The sequence below is a fragment of the Oryzias latipes genome, chromosome 7 (assembly GCF_053564925.1).
Source record: "Oryzias latipes strain Hd-rR chromosome 7, Olatipes_Hd-rR_3.1".
In the NCBI taxonomy this organism is placed as follows: domain Eukaryota; kingdom Metazoa; phylum Chordata; class Actinopteri; order Beloniformes; family Adrianichthyidae; genus Oryzias; species Oryzias latipes.
Genome location: NC_136243.1, coordinates 5,333,865 through 5,349,706, shown reverse-complemented (window position 1 = coordinate 5,349,706; position 15,842 = coordinate 5,333,865). Strand labels below are relative to the sequence as shown.

Genomic DNA, 15,842 nt, shown 5'->3' with positions numbered 1-15,842 from the left:
TCTTCTGAACTCAGTGGATTCATAAATGGTCGTCATAAAATGTTTGTATTTATTAGCTTCTTACTTTGTGAAATTGGTGACGTCATATTTGCCGTTTCATAACAAACGTAGTGAGCGTGGCGTCTGAATCGCTTTTCAAATCCAGGCCGCTATATAGTTTTGTTAGGGATCAGAGTGGGAATTCGGACATAGGCTGTGTAAGTTTCCACTACGTCTGCACAATTAATCGCAAATTTATCGTTATCGCAATCTCAAGCTGTGCAATATCCATATTGCAAAAGTCAGCGAAAATCGCAATAAATGGTAAACGTTAAATAAAACAATCTTATGGCAACTTGAACCATTTAATGAATTGAATAAATCCCTTTATGCATTTGACCAATCAATTGGAGGCCTTCACGATGTTGACCAATCGGATGGCCAACAAGATGTTGCCCTCCTGATTACATGAGGGTCATTTGGAGAATAATTGAAAGTATTTTGACTCTTATTTAAATTAAACTTTTGCAGTGAAATGGATTGTTTTTGTTGTTTTTGCTGTTTGTTCATTTATCGCAAGTTATATCGTCATCGTAATATTGATCACTAATATCGCATATCGCGAGTTTTCCTCATATCGTGCAGCCCTAGTGTCAACTTATTTAATCAAATATAACTTTAATTATGAAGCACTTTTTATACAAATGTTACACAAAGCACTCTACTTAGGACAAACCTATTTCATCCTAAAAAACAAAAACTGATCAGCGGTTCACTAACACCTTTAACAGGCATAACATCTATCAAACTAAAGATGTTTGGAGGCTCAACGTGTCTAAAAAGATGAACTAAAACCTGAATTTAAATGTAACTCTTCTAAAAATATTTACTAAAATAGCAGAGCTTTGGTTCAGATCAGTGTGTGTGAGCTGATTTCATGGAAACAGATCCTGGTTTCTGGTTGGGTTTTTTCAGTCCCTCTATGAGAGAACCCGCTCTTTTTCGTGGATTGGGAGGGGCTGGTGCTCAGAGAGCAGGAAAACTCATGAATGGATCAAAATACAACTTTGTTTTTTTTTAGTGAGGAATGAAGATTCTAAGACATTTGAAAGCTCAAAAGGTGGATTTTGCATGAAATAGACCCTTTAAAGTGGCAAAAGTGAATGTTGCAGAAAGCATGTGGTGTGTTACATGATCTCTGTCCTGTTGGAAGTAAAGTAAAAAGTATTTAAAGTATAGTTTTTTGGCATGTGTACGCTGTTACGCTGGACTTGTGTGTTCTGAGTGTAGGGTTGGTTGGCTTCTTCTTCATGCTTGATTCTGTTTTCCCCAGAATCTTTGGGTTTCCCAAACACTACACCGATGTGAGGAACATGAACCGACAGCAGAGGCAGAAGGTGCTGGGGAAGGCGTGGAGCGTCCCCGTCATCCATCACCTCTTCGCCCCCCTCAAGGACTACTTCACCTGCAAGGAGCTGCCTTCTGTGAACGCACCGTCGCCTCCGGCGTCTCCGCCTCTTCCCCCTCCTGGCGGACCTGCAGCTGCTGGGCTGGAGTCTCTGTTTGCCAGCAGAAGCTGCCAGAACATCTAGAAGGAAAATGTGGGACAGAAGCTCTGTGGAGGACGCTGTTGTCTCTATGATTGGTGCTGCTTTTGTCTGTAGCCTTCTACCTCCCACATGACAAACATTTGAGGGAAAAGAAGAAGAAGAGCTTCTTCAAACTCTGGAGTTTTTAGAGGTGTGTGTTTGTGCTCCTGATTTGAATCATGCATGTAGTTTGTCTTAAAAACATCTGAACCTCATTCTTGATGTGGAAAACTGGAATTTTCCGGAAAACACAAAACCAACATTTCTCAGCCGGGGTTTTTGTTCTCCACCGATTTATCCTTTCACTTTTGGGGATTTCAAGATAGCACCTTTGCCCAACAGTAGCTGGGATAGGCTCCAGCAACCCTGTGACCCCGAAAGGGATGGAGGCAGATTGTGAAGATGGGTGGGTGATCTGCAGCAGGGGTGGGGAAACCTTGGGCCCGGGGGGCCACATCAGCCCGGTGCACCATTTAATCTGGTCAGCCCAACCCTTTATTTCCCCTGTTAGTCTGGTGTCTCCCCATAGATCAGGGATGTCCAATTCCGAGCCTCAAGGGCCGGTGTCCTATATGTTTTCCAATCAACCTGCCGTTGAAGCTCTTTATTGGCTAAACACACCTGATCCAGGTAATCAGCAGCAGATGAGGCAGAGTTTCTGGAAAACCAGCAGGTTGCCGGCCCTTGAGGCCTGGATTTGGACACCCCTGCCATAGATGGTGCTCCACAAAGAAACTGACCTTTTTCTAGCTGCATTCATGTGCTGTTGGAAGATTTGTTGTTTTTCTGATGGTCATGAGTGTTTTCTGAGTGGGACAGACATTTTGGCAATCATGCCAACACCACAAACGCAACATTTCTCTTCTGTCTGTGTTTTCTCTAAAAGAGACATCAACCCGGTGCTGCAATTGGCCCTAAACTGAGAACAAAAGTCACCGTTTGAAATGTTCTGTTTTAAAACATATATATCCATTTTCAATCAAAGTTAAAGGGTGTTTGCATCCAGAATCTATTTCTTTTTCTCATGAGGTGGATTACCCAAATTCTGCTCCTGGTTCGGCCCTCGTGTCAAATGTTAGACCCCTCTGTGGCCCACCAGGCACAAAGTTTGCCCACTCCTGCTCTACAGTGTCCACATGTGTGTGTAGCACCTCTGATGTTTGGGAGGGAAGCCGCTGCTCTGTTTGCTGCTTTCTTCCATGCAGTTCTCTAAAAGAAGACGACTCCTTGTGTTTGGTAGACGTTTCTGTCTGCGAGCTGCAAAAACAAGTTTCAGAGAATTAAGCAGAACTTTTATTTTCTTGTTTCTGTCTAGATTAGTCATGAAAATAGTTCTTTTTTTTCCAGAATGACGTCAGTTTAATGTAGTGAAACCACTGATTGATGTTGCTTTACACACAGAGTGCTGCTCCTTGAGAATATTTCTGAATGACTCCTCACAGATGAGTCACTCCAGGCTGAAGGAAACCATCTGAACCTTAGAAATGATTGTGTTCCTGTGTGTAAAACCAAATAAAGGTTTGGTTGAAATGACTAGAATACTGCTGTGATTGGCTGGACGTTCTTCCTCAGCGTCTTAGAATTTTTCAAAAGCTTTAACCAAAGTCAACCTGGCATGAATGTTCCAGGTTCTTAAGATAAGATAAAGATACTTTATTGATCCCAGCTTGGGAAATTGGGTTGCTGCAGCGTCAGCGTTAGGCTCAAGATACAAACACACAAACAATGGATGACAATAGAAAACAGAACAGAAAAATAGACAGACTTAAAATGAGTTTATCTATTGCAAATGGATGACGAGTTCTAGAGTCCAATGGAGTGAGGTAGGACGTCACCTTGGCTTTATTCTGAAAAGCATACATTCTTAACGGTTCTGAGTGTAGTTATCTTCTAAATTGATGAGCTACTAAAGCTTCTAAAGTGTCATGGGAGCTGATTGAAGACTCCATAAACCTTTTTTCCAAGTCCAATTCCGATCATCATTTGGTCTTTTTTTTTTTTTCAAATTTATTTTTTATTGAAAAAGCACAGGATAAATTGTACATTGTTTTGACGGATTACAATGTTCTTGCTTTCTCAGTTTTTAATGGAAAAATGAAAAACGAACAAAAAAATAAATAAAAAAAGGAACATGTGAGGAAGCAGGGATTTTAAAAACATAAATGATATGACCTGATTTCAGTGAAGTTTCAGATGGAGTCTGATCTTACAGGCTTAACGTATTCTGTCCATATAGACCAAGTAGCGTAAAAAACATCCAGCCGTATTTGTAAAGAGTGTGAGATTCTTTCCATTATATAAATACGTTGTACCACATCAATGCAGTCCTCTGTCGTTGGTTGTTCAGGTTTAAGCCATTTTCTGGTTATTGCTTTCTTACTGGCTGCCAACAGAATGTAGAGCAGTTTCTTATTTTTGTTGTTTAGACCATCAATTTTCTCACAAACAGACTTTTAAAGGACAAGGGGAAAACAATAGAAAACACATTTTGCAGATGTTCATGTATGTCAGACCAATACATTTTGATAATCACACAGTCCCAAAATATATGGAAGTGATTGGCTCCATTATTACCACACCTCCAACATTTAATACTCCCTAGGTATTTTTTCTGAGAGGGTGTAGTAAAAAACCTCATTATGTTCTTCCAACAGAATTCACGCCAAATGTTTGATCCTGTTGTGACCCATTGTTTCCGACATATTTGTTCCCAATCCTCTTCTGTAACAGTGAGCCGTCCTTCTCACTCCCATCTTTCCTTTACATAATACGTGTTCTCCCCCTTATGCGTCAAGATACTATTGTATAATTTTGAATTTATTTTCGTAGGGCATGTTGTTTTTATTAATGTTTCAAACGTTTTAAGAAACCTTGGGTCATCTGTGGGTATTTTAATTTTTTGATTGAAATAGTACCAGACCTGTAAATATCTGAAGAAATCTTCAGAATTTAACCCGTGTTTGTCTTTTAGGGTATCAAATGTTTGAAACGCTCCCGTGTGCACAAATGAGTTGTAATCTGTAAACCCTTTTGCAATCCATAACTTAAATCTACCATCATACTTGTTGGGGGTGATCTCTGAGTCATATGCACACCATCTGAGAATTTTTGAATCTTCCACCAAGTTGTATTTCTTCACTGTCATTCCAGGTTTTAATCATCATATTCAGTAAGGGGTCATCCTGTAAAGGAAGTTCCCTCTGTAACTTGATATCTGCTAATAAAGCTTTTAATGGTATTTTTTCAAAGGCTTTCAGCTCTAGATCTTTCCATCCTGCAGTGTAAACTGGAGAGCACATGCAGATAAGAGGCCTCAGCTGGGCAGCACAGAAATCATCTTGTAAACAAGGGAGATTTCTGCCACCTTGATCAGTTTTTAATTGTAAGGTTTTATATTTAATTCTGGGTTTTTTACATCTCTATATGTATCTTGATAACATCTTATCCCATTCTACAAATTGTTTTTGGGGTATGGGAAATGGTAAACATTGAATTAAATATAACATTCGTGGCAATATATTCCTTCTTATTGAGTCAATCCGTGAGTGAAGGTCTAAAAATGGTATTGCATTCCACCTTTGTAGATCCGTTTTGTGGTCTTTTAGTGACGATACTGACTTTGTTTTCCAAAATCAAGAACTTGTCGTTTTTCTAGGACATAGTTTCTGCAGAGCGGCAGAACTTCATTAGATAGTCGCCTCTGAGTTGGCGGGGAGTAAACCTCACTCTAAAAAGAAAAAAGTTGATCCAACTCAATTGAATCACTTCAATTTGGTAACACCTAATTCAATTAAGTTTGTTTATTGCTATCAAAGTCAATTTGATAAGTTGATCTAACTTACAAAGAAATTTGTATATTTTGCTTCTACAATTTAAATTGACACATTTTTCTGAAGTTTCAACCATTGGGCCTTTTAGTTTTCATATCGAAGACATGAATGACCCAACAACGTCTCCATCACAGGGCAGGAACTCACATGTCGTGACCTCTGTCATTAATATTGGATCATACAATGCTTTTCTGCTCAAGGGTGTTGGTCATCATCCTCTCCCAAACTCTCACTCATGGTGCAGAAAGAAATAAACATAACAGTTTAAATGACTAGTTAAAACAGAGTAAAACAGCTAGACAACAAAAGCTCACACTTAAACCCCAATCTGCCCAGATAGGGAAACAAAATGGTATCCCATGATTCCTTGCGCTGCCTTCCATTATGACGTCATGACACAGTGACAGCTTCACACCAAACTTAACTGAATTAAGTTGATTGAAAGTAAAATAACTATGTCAGACAACTACGTGTTATTCTGAAGTTGATGGAACTCAAAAAAATGATTTATTTCACCAAACCAAATAATTAAGTTAGACCAATGTAAAAAAGTTCATCTTTCCAACTACAGCCCAAAAACTCTTTTTAGAGTGCTGCTCTGACTTCCCATCATCCCATTGTTTACACTCTCTCCCTCTAGCTTACAGCCCTTCACAACCCCAACCTAACATTAGCAGTGCAACAAACAGGGAGATCAATGTCAGATCTATCCATCCGTACAGTTCTGATCCAGATTCCAGCTCAGACGAGGAAAACAAAGACGTTCCTGGACCTATTTGTCTGCAGGTGGATGATCAGAATGGAGCAGAGCAGGAAGCTTGTCGCCCACCCAGCGCGTTTTCTACGTCAAAATTAAGCTCTTTTATAAACTGCATTTTCTCCTGATTCACAGCTATTTTAATAAAGAAATACTCAGAAATGCATTTTGATCTTAATTTACTTTGTCCTCCATCATCAGAAAAAGGCCACAAGAACATTTTAAAAACACATTTTCATTGGAGTAGGTCTGTCAAGAAAAAAAAAGTTCAGGAAAATATCAAAAGTGTATTTTATTGTGCAGCTTGAATTAGAAAACAAACTGGAATCTTTGCAAATGACTGAATTTGAACTTTTTTCATAGCAGCACATAGCAAACTGAACCCAGGTCCTCAGAAGAAATGAAGCAGCATGACTTGAAATGGGTCCAGATGATTGAGGAAGACCTGTGTGGAGGAAGGTTTGTTCTTTAGCTTCAGAGTGGCTCTTCATTTTGATGCAGTCGCTTTTTTTCTTTGTTGAGATAAAGTGAAGTACAGGGAGGATGAAGAGGACAGCAGTGAGAGTCGGAGAAGGTTTCACGTAGAGCTAGCCTCTGGGTCACCATCAGCTGATGAAAACATGGAGTCAGTGCCTGTGAGGAAACGCAAATGAGACGTCAGATCAGGTCAATTATCACAGCAGTAAGAACAAAAACCACTGGAACATCTGTAAAAAGACACCAGATAACACGCTCATTGATGGATGAGAAGGTAGAGACAGGAAGGCGTAGAGGTGAGGAGAGGCACACAGGTGATGCCTCACCTGTAGTCCAGAAACAAAGTGTTTGCACTGGAATGTAGGAATCAGTGATGACTTTTGAATGATGATGGAGCTTTTTTTTATTGAAAAACGTACATGTTCAGACTTCATTTGAGTCTCAATCTGGTCATTAAATGTTGTAAAGTGACTCTAGCCCTTATACTATCTTAGATGACCCCCCCTTACATTGACATGTTCTCCCTACCATGACAAAGGTGGATAAAGGTGGAAAGATTTAATGTAAACGATGGACACCAGTGAAGATCACAAATCATTGAAGAAAAAAGGTTCAGAGCACTGTCTAGTGGGTCTAGATGACCCAACTCCCAATGGTAAAGTGCCTAGGATAGCACAAGGGTTAAACAGCCTCCAGTTGGAGACAGAATTAGAATGAAAATTGGTAAATGGAGGTCAAACTCTGGGTAAAAGTCTCGTTCTTCCTGATCATTGATGTCTGAGAACTTCCTGCAGCGAAAAATGGAGATTTGAACAGTTGATTCTGAAGCCAAAACAATTTTAAACAGTTAACATTAAAATCTGCTGACTCAGAGAGAGACCTGGATGTGGAGTCTGATCTTGGTTTCCTTTTACATCTTCGGCCATAACTAAGACGGCTTTTTACCATCTTGTAATCATAACCGGCATCAGCAGCTCTCTTTGGCACTTACATTTAATGTTTGCTGTTAAGAAATGACAATGTGACATCAGTTTGGAGACTTGCTTTGCATTTCTGTGGACATAGATGACTGATTGAGTTGGTGGAGGTTTAATCTGACAGCAAACACAGGGACGAGCAAACGTCTGATCCCTGCCCGATGCCGAGGCTTTCTTCTGAGTCGGACCTGCTGATCAGTGGCAGCTGCTGTCAGGCGGAGCTCCGGTTCAGTTCAGGTAAATGTAGAAGTTTCAACCCAAACAATGAACTAAAAAAAAGAAGTTCGGTTCCTTAAATCAACAAAATACACAGATAAACAACCCTGATTCCTCCTCCTTCCTCCACTGAATTTGGTGGTTGTGTCAATGAACTTCTGCAGCTCCACCCTTTGGACCAGGAAGCGCTCCACATGTAGAGAACCATGAAGTCAAACTCTACAGTTAACTCAACACAAAAGCAGCATGTAGACATACAAATGTGCCACAGAAATTTAACCCTGCTGTGGGAAATAGTTGGATTCAGACAAGCATGTCTGTGTGTTGCCAAGGTAACAGAAAATAAGATGTGACAGTGATGTGGAAGAATGCAGAGTTCAGTCCTTGTTGTGTGTCGGTGAACGTCACAGTTGCATCGGCTGCAGAGATCAGCTGTGGTTTCAGAAGAACAATGCTCAGGACTTCACCTCCACCTCCAGGACGTCCTGTCAACTGCAACAAAGAGGCTGCTCCTGTTTCATCTGTGGGGGTGCAGAACAGACGTCCACTACAGTGCTTCCATTGTAAAAGTATGCAAACAATCATGAGGAAAAACCACACATACACTGACAGGAACCTGGTTTGGTTTATCTCAAGAAATCACAGCTTTGGTGGGATCACACCCTGTGGAGGTCACTTTAAAAAGTGGCATCAAAACATTGATGTGTGCAGATTTTGGAATGATGATAGTGGTGGGGTCAGGGGTCATTTGTGTCAGGCTGCAATCAAGTGTGTTGTTCTACATGTTACTGAATGGACATCTATCCATGTGTCCATCTTCAGAATCAGCTGAATCCTTGTTGGGGCCACGGGGTTGTTGGAGCCTATCCCTGCTACTGTTAGGTGAAGGAAGGGCCATCCCCAAACAGGCTGACATTCAGTAGCAGGCCACACACACACACACATCTATGGGCAGACACAATAGGGACAGTTTAGAATAATCTATGAAGCCTGTTTTTGGACTGCAGAGGGAAACCAGGGCGCCTGGAGAAAAGCCTCACATGCACCAGGAGAACATTCAAACCAAACAAAGAAAGAAGCCAGAAGAGATTTGAACCAATCTTCTTGCTGTGAGATGAAGCTGCTAACCCCTTTCCCCACCGTGCAGCCCCCTGAATGGCCAAATATTGCTCACAAATAATTTAATTTAGCTAGAAAACTAACTATATTAAGTTTTTTTTTTTAAATATAGGCCTATAAAACCCGTTTACAAATGTCATATTTCATTTACAATTAGGCAAGAGCGAATGCTTATTTAAAGTATTGAATAACACAAAAGTAACGTATGGGCTTCTTGGTAACATATTTGTTGTTACAGATTAATTATTTGACCAGATTTTTCTCTGGCAGAAAAAGACTCATTTCAGGAGAAGCTTCAGATCCAGATGCACAATGACACGATGACAATCATAACAGGAATCAAGTACAGTTGCAATACAAGTACAGCTGCATGGGGAGAATATGCAAAGGGATTCAAACTACGGCGAGAGTGCTAACCACTGTACCACTACGCAGCGCCATCCATGTTCAGGTTTAGAGCAGCTGGAAAGCATTTTATTATTCAAGAAACAACTCGTGTTCAGTTTTTATTCATAAATTGCTCTGCAGTAGTTCTGTTCTAAAGTGTGTTCAGAGCTGCAGTCCAAACTGTGGCAGGTAAACATGTTTATCAATCATTTTGAGGTATTTAGTGCATCGCTCTTTCACTAATGAGACATTTTGGTCACACTGGTAACCTGGTGAGACGTAAAACAACCACTGAATAGGTAGAAATGTTGAATTTCACTAACTGGTGTCATTTTGTGCGCATAACTGCCAAACCAATGAAGCCAGAACATTTGAAAAAGGTTTTTCTCAGAGGCCGTTTGGGTTTCCTTTGGTTTGCAGTAAGGCAGCCAACGTGAAGAAGGGGCGTTCCTTACGTGCCGGACGTTAGGCCCGTGCGTCAATGACGTCATCAGCAGGGTTCTTCCGCTACCGGCAGAGTGAACGTGAACTGGTACGACTCGGGGAAAAGCAGAAGTAGCATCTACAGTTAAACACACAGCCCTGTGTTGGATACGGAACCAGAACCGAAAAAAACCCAACTCATCGTATTCCAGAACCGTGACAGATCATCGAATCCAGGTAAAAGAGAGTCCGTGGCGGTTAGCATGCTAGCTGCGGTCAGCGGCTAACACTCCGGGAGCAGAGAATAGCCGTCCAGCCCTCTGAAATAAGCTGCTCTGATGGAGGTTTTCGGGTTCATCGGAACATTTTGTGGGCTTGAGTTTGGCGTGTTTGTAAAGTTCTCGCTCGGAGCTGCGGACTGGAGATCAAATAACGGATGAATGAAGCGGTGACCTGCACCAGAGGATCAGGGTGTGGGAGCCGCTGAGGCAGACAGACGCGTTAGCATCATGACACCGCTTTAATATAGAAAACGAACCTCGTCTGTTAGACCCACGCTGGTTAAAGAAGACTTTACGTTGAACATGTAATCCTCCCACAATTTGTTCATTTGGGGTTGGAGGGAGCACATGTCATTTCCAGTCTTTACCGCGCCTTTTGTTTGGCTAACTGACTGTCTGCTGCCGTTATCTTTAGCTTTCTGCCAAACGGAGCCATGATGCTGCTGTGGATTTTACTGACTGAGTGGTTCACAGCACTTCTCTCTCATTTAAATCAAAGCCAGCATGCTGTGTTACGAACTGCCTGCAGCAGGCGGTCACAACCGAAAGTGTGGAAGTATTGTTGTGCTGACAAATCAAATGCCGCTGGATCATGACCGACGGGAGGAGAGAGGCCGTGAAGCGGCTTTTACTTTGAAAGGAACGGACTCCAAAACTCGGGTTTCTGTGGAGAAACGGGAAACATGGTTTTCTAAAAAGCTCCTGCTACGCATCTGATTGGTTCTATTAATGACCGATGGATTCTATTAACTGGGTTAATAATTAATTGGGTTTCTTAGTGTTTTGCTCTTTAATGTTCATATTTGCTGTTTTATGTTTTGATCGCATGTGACTCTATCAGGATGTCACGTGACCGCACCATCACGCCTGACTGTTACCTATTCCATGTAGGTTTGATGAAATATTGATTTATACTCGCTACTTTAAACGTATGATCCGTTAATAATTTAACACAAATGTTGTTTTTTAAACTATGGAAGATCCAGATTCCCCTTCACAGAGAAAAGGTTGAAATGAATGACAGCATTCTTGGTTTTTGTTCTTCCTCTGCGATGTGAGATCAGGTCAGCTCAGTGATGACCACGTCAAAAATATGCATAAAGAAATCACGTTGAGCTAATGTGGCTCCTGGGGCCTCTGGCTGGATCCTCCCAGCTGAACAGACTGATCTGATTATTGGTAACCACCAAGAGAGACGCCACAAACATCTGTAGCAAAGCATCCAGCTGGAAATGGAACGTTGTCATGTGCAGCCGCTCTTACGTCTTCTCTGTCTGCAGGAGCATGGCTGTAAACGTCTACGCCACCTCGGTGACCAGTGAGAACTTGAGCCGCCATGACATGCTGGTCTGGATAAACGAGTCTCTGCAGATGAACCTCACCAAGGTGGAGATGCTGTGCACAGGTGAGGCCTGCAGGTGATGCACAGAGGAGTCGGTAGGGAGAAATAAATGAGGCTTTCCATTGTTTTGAAATTGCCCCGTGGAAGAACTGAATTCATGGTTACTGGTATAATAAAGATGATGATTTGAATGAGGCTGAAGGAGCAGCAGCTCATCACCGAGCTGCAATTTCTCTTATAAATGCAATTAGAAATTAAAAGCCAAACACTGCAATGCAATTCATTTAAATGTGATAAAATGGTTTACCTACAAGTAGTATTGAGTCATCTTTAAATTTCTTAACAATAAGTGGTGATAAAAGCTGTATTAAAGGACGTGCGGTGTCAGATGTGGGCCTGTGCGGCAGCAGACGTCATGTGACTCTATCAGTCATTCTCCAGCCTGTGATGGTGAGCCGGCTCACTGTTTCCACCCCGTCTGAGCGTCCATCATCTCAGATGATTCAGGTTTTATTGTGCTCATTTAGACAAAGGGGGAAGAGAACGGATGAGCTGAAGCTTGCTGCTTTACTTCATCTCCATCAGCTGCAGTTGTTTTCCTCTGCTGGTGGATCTGTCTCAGGAAAAGCAGTTTGTAGAAATAAATGCATCCAGTTCTTTGTCCTCTCTGTTGTGCTCCCGTATCGCTGAGCTCGGTGTCCGGCCGAGCGACGTTTACGTTCTCCGTTTGGTTGTTCAGGTGCTGCGTACTGCCAGTTCATGGACATGCTGTTCCCCAACTCGGTTCCTCTGAAGAAAGTCAAGTTCGGGGCCAAGCTGGAGCACGAATACATCCATAACTACAAGCTCCTGCAAGTTGGATTCAAAAAGATGGGAGTTGACAAAGTAAGACGCGATGAATGCCTAAAGCGCACAAACTAACACATACAAACTAGACAAACTTCAACAATGTGATTGTGTGGATGTGGCTCTTGAAGAAAACACATTCCTAAGGCGCCAACCATCCCTGTCCAATGGCTGCTGCTGAGCCAGACCAGCAGATTCCTGATAGTGTCCAGCGCCAGCAGGACCCCAGAACTCTTTTTGTGGATCCAGAACCTTTTTCACGCTGTGATTAGTGTAAAGTAAGAACACGGCGCTGAAAATGTAGGAATTGAAAATGTTTTAAATTGAAGAGCAAACGTTAATAATCCACACCTGTGGTAATTTGTGCTTCAAAATTGGCGTCTAACGCCTCCCTTCCGATGCGTGTCAAACTCACTGCTGGACGCTTGTCCAAAAATGCATTCATAAAGTTGGCGCTCGCGCTGTGTGTGGGAGGAGCTACTCCTCAGGAGGAGAACCGTCTGTCTCTTCTCCATGTTGGTTTTGGACTCCACCCACTGATCGCATCATCAACGCGTCATTGAGTAAAGCGTTCATGATTGGTGGGTGTGGCTTTAGGATAAACGGGCAGACTGGCTTCAGTTTTCCCGTTTCCGTGTCCTGGCTTGCGCTGAGGTGGACTCTTCCTCGTGTCTGTGGCGTCTCTGCTGCTCCGTGGGGTCCAGCGTCTCACTGGCCTCCATGTTTTCAGATCATCCCTGTGGACAAGCTGGTGAAGGGGAAGTTCCAGGACAACTTTGAGTTTGTCCAGTGGTTTAAGAAGTTCTTTGATGCCAACTATGACGGGAAAGAGTACGACCCAGTGGGGGCCAGGCAGGGGCAGGATGCCATGCCTGCACTCAATGCCACCTCATCCGCTCTCAACAAACCCCCCAAAAAGGCCCTCAGCCAAGGTCAGTGCCCCGCCTCTCCTACCCAGACCCTAAAGGGGCGGTGATGTTTAAAATGCTGGTCAGTGTTGGTCTGTTGAATCGTGTGACTCTTCATCCTCAGCTCCTCAGAGGCCACCTGTTGCCAAGGTGGCCCCAAAGGTGGCCCCCGTCAGCGCAAGAAAACCTGGAATGGTTGGGGCTGATGAGGAGAGGGCGGAGCTCCTCAACGAGGTCAGATGATCACTCACACAAAACCCAGTAAATGACTGAATAACGAGCTCATCATCACTGACATGCACCTTTGGCCAAACAGCTGGAGATTCTGAAATCAACCATTCAGGACATGGAAAAGGAGAGAGACTTTTACTTTGGAAAGTTGAGAAACATTGAGCTGATCTGCCAGGAAAAAGAAGGAGAAGGCGACCCCACCCTTCAGCGGATCATAGACATCCTCTACGCCACGGATGTGAGTGTCTCCACCTCAGCTCCTGTGGAAGAGGAGCTAAGTTATTAAAGACCAAATGTTACTGCAGAGAGGAAGTTTTTGCTCTCACGGGGGCCGTGAGTATTAGAGAAGTAAAATCCCAGCATGAGGGGCAGGAGGCAGATGTTTGAGGCGTGGTTTCTCAGGTTGGTGGTTCTGATGGGTTTTTCTCTCTGTCCAGGAGGGTTTTGTGATTCCAGATGCTGAGGAACAGGAGGAGTTTTAACTGAAGACTGCAAGCAACCACTCTGACGTTCTCACCTACTACCCACCTTAGAGACCCTCCTGAAGCAAAGACTGGTTTTCTGTTCCGCCCCCCGCCCTCAAAGACTCGTTCTGGCCGTCCCATTCCTCCCACACCTCTGGTCTGACCCCCTCTGCTGTTCTTCAGGCTCTGCCGCCGTTTGGTGCCTTTTCTTTCAATTACAGAAGGTGCGTTCTCTCAGAAGAAAAGCCTCGACCACAAAGTTCCGGAAAGTTCTGTGGAGAAGACATTGGCGGGTGCTGGTGCTCACAACAATGAGCGGCTGAAGAGCCCCTGCCAACACGACAGGCTGGTGATCAAAGGAAGCAGGGAGATGGTTGCACTGGCCGCCGTTTCACACCAATCCAAAACTGTTCCAACATGATTTGTTTTTAACACAAGCTGCTTGTTTTCAATTCCAGGCTGAATAAATAAAGATTGTATAGAAAGCGGCCTGTTGTTGAGGTGGTGAAGGTCACACAGGAGGCCGTCAGCGTGACAGTTTGGAGCTGTGGTTGAGAAACGCCAGCTGCCCTTAAGGTGACTGTGCTTTGCTCATGGAAAGCCTCCAGCACTCCCGTCCGTCCGTCCGCATCGTCTCTGACTGATGCTGGATCCCACTGGCTCCGTTTGAGTTTGACGTTTCACACAGACTGCGAAGCCTCGCGTTTTTATGATACTCTGGTGTTTGTCACGTTTGACCTGAAGGCCTCTTTCATTCACAAACAACCATCTCATCTGCTTCCTTCTTGTTTGAACTTGAATGTTTGTGGTTTCCAAATCTTTTGAAGGAAGGACTTCCATCGGGTTCTTCTGTCTGAGTCTTGTGCCTGGACTTCCTGTGAACCGGCGTGCAGAAGAGTGCAGCCCTTTCCCTGGCGTGTTGAGACTTTTCTGCGTGCCGCCTTTCGTAAACACTGCCTCAGTCTTTTCTCGTTCTTGATGGTTGCCTTCTGTAGGATCAGAGTTTTTTTTTTTTTTTCCCAAGAATGTATGCAGTCCAAATCTGGGGTGAGTGTTGTGGCTTTGATCTGGAGCTTCTGTGTGGGCGTCGGCTCCTCTCTGCAGAGCCGTTCAGCTCTCCTGCAGCACATCACAAAACACTGTGGCCCAGCATTTCTAAATACTCCACAATCCTTTTTAATGCTCTCTCTATTGAGCTGTTTGACCAGAACTTTGTAAACTTCCCTGCAGCTCTTTTGTGCTGCCTTTTGTGTATTTTTCATTGTTTAAAGGACGTGAAACACAGTCTTCGGCTCCATTTCAGCTGAAATGAACAGTGTCCCCTCCATCCCACATCTGTTATGAACCTTTGTCATTATAGTGAATGATCAGAGCGGGCTGCTTCTGTGAGAACGGCGTCCGAACGGCATCCGCTTGACCTGGTAGGGGCTGCAGAGAGAGGGAGGAGCAGAAAACCTGATCCCCGCCTGCCTTTTGCAGCACTGCCGGTCAGTGGCGTGCCGCTGTTCTCGTCGACTGATCTCCGGTTGAGTGTAGGTAAATTCAGACTCTTCTGCACAGGATGTTTCAGATCCGGTGCATCAGTGCCACTTCCAGAAAAACGGCTTCCAACCACTGTTTTCTCCCATGAGCCCATCTGTTATTTGATGTTTGTTGCTGTGCTTGACTCGGTTCCTAAAACCTTTTGTACGGACATTAAAACAGTATTTGTTAGTCAGCGCTGGGCCGTCTTTTGTTTTTCTTCTATTCGCTCACACCAACTGATGTGAAGGAGCTTTAAGGGAAGTTTGTTTAGAATTAAAAGCTAGCCATCACGCCATTTTAAAATCCAGCTGTTCTTCAGCATCCATGAAAAAACCTGAGGCTACAATTTCTCTTTCTCTATTTTCCTCAACTCAAAAAGACTTGAGCATCTATCCATCCTCCTCACGCGGTTCCTGGGGCAATGCCAGCTGCCGTTGGGTGAAGGCAGGGACACCCTGAACAGATCAGCAGTCTTTTCCAGGACCACACACT

General features: G+C 43.4%; 2 protein-coding genes across 3 annotated transcripts in view; both read left to right on the top strand.

Annotated features, from left to right (window-relative positions):
• The window catches only part of LOC101168440 (uncharacterized), a 35,939-nt gene extending 32,832 nt beyond the window's left edge, over positions 1-3,107 (top strand). For both annotated transcript variants that reach the window (XM_023957022.2, XM_023957020.2), the window contains exon 23: positions 1,313-3,107. In XM_023957022.2, the coding sequence (XP_023812790.1) occupies positions 1,313-1,571 (259 nt within the window). In that variant the 3' untranslated portion in view covers positions 1,572-3,107. The remainder of the gene's footprint in view (positions 1-1,312) is intronic.
• Positions 3,108-9,766: 6,659 nt separating this feature from the next.
• On the top strand, positions 9,767-15,543 carry mapre1b (microtubule-associated protein, RP/EB family, member 1b). Its single transcript, XM_023957023.2, has 7 exons — positions 9,767-9,991; positions 11,316-11,440; positions 12,117-12,262; positions 12,954-13,155; positions 13,256-13,365; positions 13,448-13,600; positions 13,800-15,543. The coding sequence occupies exons 2-7, from the start codon at positions 11,320-11,322 to the stop codon at positions 13,842-13,844; spliced, it is 777 nt and encodes a 258-aa protein (XP_023812791.1). The 5' UTR covers positions 9,767-9,991; positions 11,316-11,319; the 3' UTR covers positions 13,845-15,543.
• Positions 15,544-15,842: the final 299 nt, after the last annotated feature.